An 11,609-nucleotide genomic window follows, 5' to 3' on the forward strand; every position below is an offset into this window, starting at 1 on the left:
GTGTATTAAACAATCACACAAATCTAAATTGATGCTCGGATATAAACAAGAAAAATCAAATCCCTTCAAGAATTTGATGCTTATATTTTCATGTGGACATTGTTTATTGCAATCCCACCTCATTAGATTGAAAAAGCTTGAAAGAACCAATGAATAGAGCCACTTTATGGTATCAAATTCCCAGCAAAGTATGTCTCGTCATATATGTTTGGTTAAGAGGAATCCTTTGTATATATGACGGCATATGAAATAAACAAATCCTGTCTTGATACGTTCCTTCAAGCCTCTAAAACTAAGCACATTAGAAATGAAAATACCACTACACAGAAAGGACATGGGAAAGAAATCTTGAAATTAGCTCCTCTATATATATATATATATATATATATATATATGTAGATAGATGCTACTCTTAATATTTGTATAACATCTCATATCCTTTCTGTGTAGTGAAGCTTACAAAGACGGAAAATGGGGAAACACGTACGATGATAATGATTATTGGAGAGGAGAAAAACGACTGAGGAACTCAGAAGAAACCTAAAGGATCGGAGAAGAAAGAAGGAATGAAAATATGAGAAAAAGAGAAGCAAAAATGGATGAAGAAGAAGAAGAAGACGTACGACCACGAAGATGATCTCAAATACATCAATGGAGAGTGTACTGTGGTGGGAGAACCAAACGACGACGTGAATAGCCACCTGATTGAGATTAACAGATACTTAAGCATACAAAGGCTCTTTCAAATTCCAATCTCTCTCTTTCCTCTTTCTTTCTGCCATTCTCTGCAAAACCCTAACCCTTCAATGTCAATATTATGCATGATTTTACCTTCCACCCGCTAAGCTTCTTAATTAGATCTCCAGTAGTTAAGCACAACCTGCTACAAGTAATTGCAACCGACATGATTGGTCTCTAACTTTTAAAGGGAGAATTACTTTGAGGTGATAAAGAAGAGATTTAAGTATAAGTACCTATTTGAATTAGCGATGAACAACTGTGATTTTAGATAATTGTGAATTTTATAAGTAACACTGGCTATAAGTAATACTAGTTAATTGTGATTTCTGTTTGGATTTTTTTTTATAAGTGATTTTAAGAATTGTAATTATGTTTGGTTTTCATTTATTAAAATCACTTATGAATATATAATTACTAAAAAGGACATAAAGTTAATATTTGAGGAGAGATTTTTGGAAGAGTGTGGGAGGGTAGATCGGAGAAAATTTAGTTGCTGAAAATTGATCGAAATTTTTCAAACACACAAGCTACTCCTTGTTGCTTATTTTAAAAGTACGGTATAAGAGTAAAATTATGATTTATCAGGATTTTGCAAAAATTACCCAAACAAGACAAGCATGCTTCATAATCACTTATTTGGATTTAAACGAGCTTATTTAAAATACTACCACTTATCCAAACAGGCTCTGGACAAAACTCATTAACAAATGAATAGTGAAAATTCCTTGTCATCTCCCGTAATAGAACTCATCATTATATGTTCTTCCATTGTTGTTGATTTCTAAGTGATTAAATTCCTTCCTTACTATACCTTGTAGTAATTCTTTTGTTTTCCAAATTATCCTAAATTGACTAAATTCTTTTACTTATGCACATGCTTTTCTTCTCTTTTTTATTTTCTATTTCTTACTCAGTTTTTTTTTGTTTGAAATTTATGTTTTATATTTGTTGTTATTTTTTATCTACATAATATAAAGTTACAAATTATATTAATTTAATAAAAATACATTGATGAGTTTTATTTAACTTAATTCTATCATTATGATTAATCATGGACTAAAAATATATTAATTTAATTACAATCAATTCTAACTTAATTCTACTTCATATTTTTTTAACTGTAGTTGAAATCTAGCAGTTTCAAACCAACTAACATTGTTGTGTTCCTATTCCAATATCCATTAATTTATTTTTAACAAAATAAATTTATGATTAGAAAAATATTTATCTTTACTAATCTCTCTTTTGCAAGAAAAATATAGTATTTTTCTCTTTATGAAATTAAACAAGGCCTAAAAGAAAAGCAAAATAATTATGATTTTGAATTTTAGAAATGTATGTTGAAAATTATTATTATTTTTAAAAAAAACTAGTATAAATGACAAGAATGCAAGGCAAATGATAAACACATTCTTATTATGCTTATTACATACATAAATCTTGATATAATTGAATCCTTAATTACTTGCTTGCAGCTAAAAGTCGAACTAATGCTCTTCATCCAACATAAATGTATTGTTACTTGCTTTATTTTGAAATGCACATATTTTATTTATTTACTTATTTATTATTTCCTTACATATGTGCATGTGAGTGTGTACACACACTTCTTTTTTTTTTTTTTTTTGCCTCCCCTCTTTTCGGCTAGGTGGAGCATTACATTAAAAGAAGAGTAATTTTGCATTGGGGAAACGGTGTGAAAGTTACCCAACAATGGAGGCTTTGTAAAGTACCCAAACTCCATCGTTGTCTTGAAATTGAAAGCATACTCAATTATACTTCTCTACATATTCATTACATCAATTATTCAATTAATAAAAAGTTTAAATCTTCACTATTTAAATAATTTTCTAAATAATATACGTTAAGCAAAGATTTCTTATATTTGAAAGAGAAGCGAATTCTCCAATAATAATGTTACTGACTTCAACTGAGGTTTTTTGACTTTCTTTTCATTGATATGTACTGGCAAAAATCATAAGTATTATATCTACATACATGAAATCTTTAAAGAAGACACACAAAATCAGATTAATGAAACGCAATATAGAGATTGCTTAATTTACAACAGCAAGTGAACTACGCGTCAATTCATGTCCCCATACAAGAAACAAAAGGAAAGTGGCCTGGCCAACTTGCGTTCTTCAAATGTGCGTGTATATAATCCGCCAATATTAATGCAGTTGCAGCCCTCTCACTGATCACCCGCCTCTCTTAAGCTCTCTAGTGACCTCCTTTGTGCCAAAAACAAAATTTTAACTCTTTTGTCTCTTTGAGTGTTCAAAGGGGAGTGAAACGAAGCAAGAAAGGTCGTTCCTTTGAGAAACCCAGAAGGTTATGAGTCCCAGAGGTTTGATGGGGAATTTAACCAGAGGAAAATTTGTTTTGCTTCTGTGTTTTTGCTACTGGGCTCTTGCTGTTACAGCTTCTTTGACTTACGATCGCAAAGCTGTTATTATTGATGGAAAGAGAAGGATTCTGATCTCTGGGTCCATTCACTACCCAAGAAGCACACCTGAGGTGGCTTCTTAGTCCTAACTTTTTGCTTAGCTTCTAGTTTTCTCACACTTTTTCTCGCATCTTTTCATTGTTCCGGTGTGAATGCAGATGTGGCCTGAACTCATACGAAAGGCCAAAGATGGAGGCTTAGATGTTATACAGACCTATGTGTTTTGGAATGGTCATGAACCTTCGCCTGGAAAAGTAATGACACTGCAAATGCTTCCTTAAAAATTTATCTCTTCATAGTTCGTTGTTTATTTCTTTTCCAAGAACCAGATATGAAGCTGAAAAGGAAGCTCACGGAATTTTTTTATGAAATTGTGAATTTCCAGTATTATTTCGAGGATAGGTTCGACTTAGTGAAGTTCATCAAGCTGGTTCAGCAAACTGGCCTTTACGTTCATCTCCGCATTGGTCCCTACGTCTGTGCAGAATGGAACTTTGGGTAATGATTTTGATATTTCATAGCTTCTCTTCATGATTTTAGTTACGTAACTATAGAATGGAAAATTGCTAACAGAAGTTATAAATAATCCTTGGAGAAAACTTGAAAAGATCACATGCTCTGTTTGAATTTCAGGGGATTTCCTGTTTGGCTGAAGTTTGTTCCGGGTATTACCTTCAGAACTGACAATGAGCCTTTCAAGGTAAGATTGTTTTCAACTTGGATCATCATTATATTATATAGTGATGAATCTCATGTTATATTCTTTAATCGAGAAAAAAATGATACATCCGTGTGATTTTGATGCCATGAAGGCCGCAATGCAAAAGTTTACTGAGAAGATTGTCAGCATGATGAAGGAAGAGAAGTTGTTTCAAGCTCAGGGGGGTCCAATAATTCTGTCCCAGGTATAGTAATAAGATTTAAAATATATTTACGTTGGAAAAATTCATTGTTGATTTGTCTTGACTCGGAATTCAAATTTGAATTCTTTGGATAGTACTACACTACGTACCTTTAACTCAAAGCTTAGTGGAGAAAAGTTCTTGACTTATTGAAGATAAACTCTGTCACTTGAATTTGACAGATAGAAAACGAGTTTGGACCTATTGAGGGGAGACTTGGTGCTGCTGGAAAAGCTTACACGCAATGGGCAGCTAAAATGGCAGTAGGTCTTGACACTGAGGTGCCCTGGGTTATGTGTAAGCAACCGGATGCTCCTGATCCAGTGGTAAGTTTAAGCTATTTTGTTTCCTTAAAGAAACATTTTTCTCTGCTCTTGGGACTGTCATTTTCCACGAAATGATTGTTTTTTTTCCCCCCATATTAAATGTATTTGATCCATAGATCCTGGTGGGCTTTTCATATCAAAAGCGCGTTGCTTAGTTAGGTGGACTAGTTGCTTTTACTATTTGATATTTTCCTGTTCACCCTTTTGCTTTTTTCCACTATCTTTATTTGCTTTTAAGTATGTACTGGGAGTGCCACGTAACTTGTGCTCTGACTAATAGAAATCCTCCAAATCACACAGTGGGACCCATGCTTGTTGCAGTCTTTTATGGATCTTTTTTCCTTCTGCACGCGCGCTTTTTCTCCCTTGTCTCTCAACTTTCCCTCTTTCTTTTTTAATTTAATTTTCTCTCTCTTCCTGGTAAAACTTTTTCTACCCACTTAAGTTTTATCTCTATATCTTATTTTTGCATACACTCACCTTCTTTCTTTATTTTTAATTTTATTTACTCTATAATTTAAGTAATAGCACGTCATTTTAAGCTTTAAATGGAGTTATAAAGTAGCATTACTAAAAACATTGAAATGGTTCGTTTACCTTTTATCAAAATATAATTGTTTCAGTAATTTAATCAAAAAAAAAAGAAAAAAGAAAATACTTATATAAACAAAAGCTATCATCCGTAAATATCAATAAAGCAGCAAAACAGGTTTGACAATTCACTTTTTTGGTACAAGAAGGATTATTTTGTTTGATTAATACATTAATGCACCAACAATCTCACGAAAAAAATGAAGAAAAACAAAACTACTTTTATAAACACAAGTTATTATAAGCAAATGTTTGTCATTGAAGTTAAAAAAGGCCTAACTGGATATTTTATTTAGTTTGATTCCTTTTATCAAAGTCTGCTTCTAATTTTCACATGTCTTTTTTAGTCAAATAGTTTTCACATGTCAACATAAAATAAACCATGAAAAAGAAGGGAATTTTAAAAAGTTGAGAAAGAAGTTAAAGGTTGAGTTGTAAAATACTACTCCAATCCTTAATATAAGAGCTAGTTAACCAATTTAAATAGATTAAAAAAACTAGTTAAGTTAACTATTTGTAATAAAAGTCAAACGAGCTTTTATATTAAACACCAGAAGTAGTATGAATTATGTAACCAAAATATTTTAAATTTTAAATTTTTATATAATTATTTTAGAATTTTTGATTTGGGAAAGCAACACTATTATTTACATGAGAGATTAAATAAAATTTAAAAAAGAAGAGATAGAGAGAGGGACGGGGGGAGAATGTGTGAGGGCATACGAAAATAAAATAAAGAGACAAAATTTAAAGTGGGGGGAAGAAGTTTTATTAGAAAGAGAGGGAAAATTAAATCAATAGACAAAAAGAGAGGGGGAAAGCCGACGGCTGGAAGAAAGAGGGCGGGTGTAGAAGCAAAGAGATGTATAAAAGACTGCAACAAACATGGGTCCCACCATGTGATTTGGAGGATTTCTATTAGTCACAGCGCAAGTTACGTGGCACTCCCAGTGCATGTAAGAATTCCTCGCAAATAGCTAAGCAGTTTTAGCTTGTCTTCTTTAATCTGGTTCTTGGTTGTTGTGTAATTGCAGCCATGGGAGCCTATATTTTCAGTTCAACTTTGTCTATGGGGTCTAATTTGAGACTATATTTTGGCTCTTTAACGTAGTAATAAACGTGACATTTCGGGGAAATTTTTTTCCAAAGGGAAAATTCTTCTAGAAGATATATATAATAATTACTCTAAATGACCTCAAAAGTCAAAATTCTTCCGAAGGATCAAAGTTACCATTGGTTTTTCCTAATGTCAACTTGATTTGTCTGATTCATTAGGGAGCGTGAGTGATAATTTTTAAATATACCGGTGGTGGCTTAAATAGTATTTTTAGTGTTTCAAGAGAATTTTAATTAAGTTTCTTTAGGGTAATTATTATTCCTTATGGGTCCTTAAGTAGAAGTTTACCCTATCTGAAGGTCCAATTATGCAGTGCTGAACTGAAAAATATACGATTCTACTGTGTTTTATTAGAGAAACAATAAGGAAGCTCTCAAAAGTTGTGCGTAGCTTTGTCCCCTAACCTTCTTCCTTTTTATAACTTAATTGTTTAGTTTCGAAATTTGTCACTTATATGTATTGTTGAAGGAAGATTCTACTCCTTTCTGATATGTTTCTCTTTCTGATCACTGTGTGATAGATTGACACCTGTAATGGGTACTACTGTGATAGCTTCAAATCCAACACGAAGTACAAGCCCAAAATGTGGACAGAGAACTGGACTGGCTGGTAACTCATGCAAATGATGATTTATAGATGAAAAACTATTTATCATAATCCTATTTTTAATCTGAATCTACTGTTTAGGTATACTGAGTTTGGTGGCGCAACACCACTGAGACCAGCTGAAGACCTGGCATTGTCAGTTGCAAGATTCATACAGAATGGTGGTTCATTTGTCAATTACTACATGGTGGGTTGATTGTCCCCCTGCTATCAATATCTACTGTGAATATTCAATCCTCTAGTATAATATTATAATTCATGTCTTTAAGTTGTAGAAACTCTAAATATAATATCTCTGCTTTTTTTTTTTTTTTTTGGGTTCAGTATCATGGAGGAACAAACTTTGGTCGAACATCTAGTGGCCTCTTCATCACCACAAGCTACGACTATGATGCTCCTGTTGATGAATATGGTATCCATATTCATATATTGTTCAAATTGTATTCATGCTTCTGATTTTGATAATTATACTCTTTTAGAGTAACTGGGGAAATATAGATCAGCAAAGTGCATGTATTCAAGTTTAACATCATGCGGGCAAAGCATATATATATATATATATATATCCACGTTAATGAGAAGATTTGGTCAATTATTTCAGGACTTCTGAATGAACCCAAATGGGGGCATTTGAGAGATTTGCATAAAGCAATAAAGCTATGCGAGCCAGCTTTAGTGTCTGCAGATCCTACGGTGACGCAGCTTGGGATGAACCTGGAGGTGAAATATTTCTGCTGATTAAAATAAACAAAGCTGACTCATATTTGTAATTAATTTGCTATTTCTTTAATATTATTCCAGGCTCATGTGTTCAAGACAGATTCTGGTACTTGTGCTGCATTTCTTGCAAATTATGACACCAAATCTGCTGCAAAAGCTACATTTGGAAGTGGCCAATATGACCTACCACCTTGGTCTATCAGCATTCTCCCTGACTGCAAAACTGCAGTTTTCAACACCGCAAGCGTACGACATTGTCATGCACGGAACTTATTACTTTTCTAATTTTGTTTCATTATGAAATGCACGGCCAAAATCATGCATCCGGAAATGAGTAGATCACTTTCATATAGCTGATAGAAACACTTCTTAGTTGAGTTGTTCCTGAAGGACACACACATTATAAAGATATGTACATATTTGAGCCGAAAACCTTTGCCTTCGCTCTACTGGGACATTTTCTTGGGTGACCGTTTATGTCTGTTGCCAATTTTGTGAAGGTTGGTGCCCAGAGCACTGTGATGGAGATGACACCGGTGGATGGTCAATTCACTTGGCAGTCATACAATGAAGAACCCGCGTCTTCCAGTGAAGACGATTCCTTTACTGAATATGCACTCTGGGAGCAGCTTAATGTCACCTGGGATTCTTCAGATTATTTGTGGTACACGACAGAGTAAGTATCTCTTAATTGATGAGTCTTCGCCTCCCCAAGTGCAAATAATTAGAACACTCATCCTCTTACTACTTAACTCCTCTCTCCATCTAATCAATATTGAGGATATCTTTGTCAGTGTCAATATTGATCCTGATGAAGCTTTCATAAAGAGTGGGGAATCTCCCTTCCTCACCGTAATGTCAGCAGGCCATGCTCTACATGTTTTCATAAATGGCCAACTTTCAGGTAACTAATTGGCATATATTGGTTTTTAATCAGTGTTTTGCTTTGGTTAACATTATCAATTAACCATCTTCTCATCAATGTAGGAACTGTGTATGGGAGTTTAAAGAATCCTAAATTAACATTTAGTGACAATGTTAAGCTGAACGTTGGCAACAACAAACTCTCTTTACTTAGCGTTGCTGTGGGTCTCCCGGTTGGTTCTCTCACTTTTCTAATCTGTGTCTTCTTTTTCAGTTTTTAAGACTGATTCTAATTTTATAATGAAATAAATCCAGAATGTAGGCTTGCACTTTGAGACGTGGAATGCTGGGGTGTTAGGCCCAGCCACACTAAAGGGTCTAAATGAGGGGACCAGAGATTTATCTCAACAGAAATGGTCTTACAAGGTCTGTCATCTATATCTTTTTCTTCAATAACAACAGCAAAAATTTGTCATCTAACTGATGATGAAAAGTGTATTTGGTGAGATGTGCGTGCATTGGTAACAATAAAAAGTTTAAGCATCAATAGTTCACTTGCTTTTGATGCAAACTTTCAAAAATAAGGTAAAGAGAATGTTTTTTCATGATCATCATTGTCATATTTGTAATTTTAGCTAGTTAGTGGAAGTTTCAACTGCAGAGAATTTATATTGTTGAATGTTGTTGAGCAGGTGGGGCTGAAAGGTGAAGCCTTAAGCCTTCATACTGTAAGTGGGAGTAATTCTGTTGAATGGGCAAAGGGATCCTTGCTGGCTAAGAGGCAACCCTTGACATGGTACAAGGTAAAAATTTATGCTACAAAATGCTTCGTGTCCTTTTCTGTCACTGGTGATCCCGAGTTGATTTATTCTTTGTTGTTATCAGACAACTTTTAGTACACCGGCAGGCGATGATCCGTTGGCCTTTGATATGAGTAGCATGGGAAAGGGTCAAGTCTGGGTAAATGGTCAGAGCATTGGGCGCCATTGGCCTGGATACATTGCAAGTGGTCGTTGTAATGATTGTAGTTATGCTGGAAACTACACTGAATATAAATGTCAGACAAATTGTGGGGAACCCTCCCAAAGATGGTAAGTCTGCTCACAACTGATTTCGAAACAGTATGTGATCTAGCTTTCAACAAAATCTGAGATTACATAAACAAAGCTATTCAAGGTCGTTCACTTCAAGTGATTCTTGAGAATTGTCTCAGAACTTCTGTGACCAAATGGTCAACAGAAGCTTTTGTTTAAACGAACATATTGGAGCTTATGACTTAAAAATGTAAACTTTTTCGGTTGAAGTAGTTCTTGGGAATGATAACAACATATTATCATCATTTTTTAGGTATCATGCTCCTCGGTCATGGCTGAACCCAAGTGGGAACTTTTTGGTTGTGTTTGAAGAATGGGGAGGTGACCCTACTGGGATTTCTTTGGTGAAAAGAACCACAAGAACTGTTTGTGCTGATATATCTGAAGGGCAGGCAACACTTAAAAGTTGGCACATGTTTAAATCTGGAAAAATTTATAGGCCTAAAGCTCATTTACGGTGTTCACCGGGGCAAAAAATCTCTCAGATTAAATTTGCTAGCTATGGACAACCACAGGGGGTGTGTGGAAACTTTCTAGAGGGGAGCTGTCATGCCAACAGGTCATATGATGCTGCTAAGAGGGTAATCCAACATTTCCTCTTTTATATCCTATTTGTTTCCTTCATCTTAATGAATAGCTCCATTCCAACATTAAGTCCTATCAAACCATTGTAGAACTCTTGAAGGTTGAGGTTGTTATGGAGATTTCTTCAATTTCCCGGGAAACCAGAGTTTCGAAGTTAAGAATACCATATTTGGTGTCATCTGAAACAAATAGATATCAAATAGGCAAAACAGGAAAGAGTGCATAGAAGTCCTAACAAAGAAAAGGAAAGTGGCCAGATTGTCAAGTTTTGAGTAGCATAAAAAGGATTGTTATGGTGTTGTGTTGTGTTGTGTGGGCTGTGGTTCCCAGTAGAACATAGGATTTGCTGCGTTAGATAGTTCAGTTTTTTGATATTTAGGTGTTGCAGAGCTTCAGGATCTGTGTCATGACACTGAAAACGTCGAGATGTTGACTCATTTGGGAGGTTTTTTAGATATCCATTTGCTATAGTTATGGACCTTAGTACATGGAAGTTGGGAGTCTCCCAAACAATGACGAGTCTCTAAAATTTTGACAAACTTTACTCCAGTTCTCTAAAATTTTGCCATGCAGGTGTTTGACAATTTTTCCAACTCGAAAGTATAGCACTGACCCCATTAGGAATAACTCTGGCTCATATCATAAGAATCTAAGACGTTCTTTTTTTTTCCCTCCTTGGCCAGCAACACTTGATTACTTAAATTACTGTATCTAAATTGTGAGGAAGGAATGTTTCTGAGATTATATTTTGCCTTTATTTGTGCAGAACTGCATTGGCAAGCAATCTTGCTTTGTAACTGTAGCTCCTGAAGTGTTTGGAGGAGATCCATGTCCAGGACTTGCAAAGAAGTTCTCAATTGAGGCCTTGTGCAGCTCGTCCACCCAAGCACCATTTTACCAGTAGAAGAGAATTTTTTACGAGTCCTATACAAATACTCCATGGCTTCTATTACTACACATATACTTTCTTCACCTGACGACCAAAGGCACCTATGGAAGGGAAATTTGGCTGCAAAAGGTGCTACGTGCACAGGCACAGGAAAAATATACTATATTCTGATTAATTATATATTTGCTCCATACACTTCTTGGTTTGTAGCAATGAAGAATTCTGCTTTACACATTTCTGTGATAGCAATGTAACGTGCAGATTGTTACGTATGAACACATTGAAAGGAATATAGTGTCTCTTCTGAGTGGCCTCAAGGACTTGTTTGGAGCTTTATATATTAAGTGCTTATAAACACGTTTATATAAGCTGAGATAAAACTCATCTCTCATGCTTACATTATATTCTGTAAAAGTGAAAAATGAAAAATGTCTAATTGTCCATTTTGATATGTCATATGTGAACATGCCATCTATTGCACTAAGTGAAATGTTATTGTTTTGGAGACTAGGTTAGATGACACGGCATGCCAACAAATAAACATCATCTTTCACTCCTTCTTCCTTCTCCTTTAGTTTTATTTCGAGTTCCTTAGTCTTTTTTCATTCAATATGAACAGTAGTTTTCTCTTCTTCTCTCACAAGGATTGAATTGAAAATATATAGGTTGCATTGAACCCAAATCAAGAAATATTGTACGAGTTTAGTGTATTTTGTGTGTTTTTA

At 34.6% G+C, this 11,609-nt stretch overlaps 1 protein-coding gene across 1 annotated transcript; it reads left to right on the forward strand.

Moving 5' to 3' along the window:
* Nucleotides 1-2,995: 2,995 nt before the first annotated feature.
* LOC114731255 (beta-galactosidase-like) lies at nt 2,996-11,216 on the forward strand. The gene is made up of 19 exons (XM_028918395.1): nt 2,996-3,261; nt 3,349-3,444; nt 3,576-3,688; nt 3,824-3,890; nt 4,003-4,095; nt 4,275-4,418; nt 6,647-6,735; nt 6,814-6,919; nt 7,057-7,144; nt 7,334-7,452; nt 7,534-7,698; nt 7,953-8,128; nt 8,247-8,356; nt 8,440-8,549; nt 8,632-8,742; nt 9,009-9,119; nt 9,202-9,407; nt 9,664-9,991; nt 10,762-11,216. The coding sequence occupies exons 1-19, from the start codon at nt 3,079-3,081 to the stop codon at nt 10,897-10,899; spliced, it is 2,553 nt and encodes an 850-aa protein (XP_028774228.1). The 5' UTR covers nt 2,996-3,078; the 3' UTR covers nt 10,900-11,216.
* The last annotated feature ends 393 nt before the right edge of the window (nt 11,217-11,609 follow it).

Source organism: Neltuma alba, unplaced genomic scaffold, assembly GCF_004799145.2.
Source record: "Neltuma alba isolate B1F8T4 unplaced genomic scaffold, ASM479914v2 tig00012808_pilon, whole genome shotgun sequence".
NCBI classification, from domain to species: Eukaryota; Viridiplantae; Streptophyta; class Magnoliopsida; order Fabales; family Fabaceae; genus Neltuma; species Neltuma alba.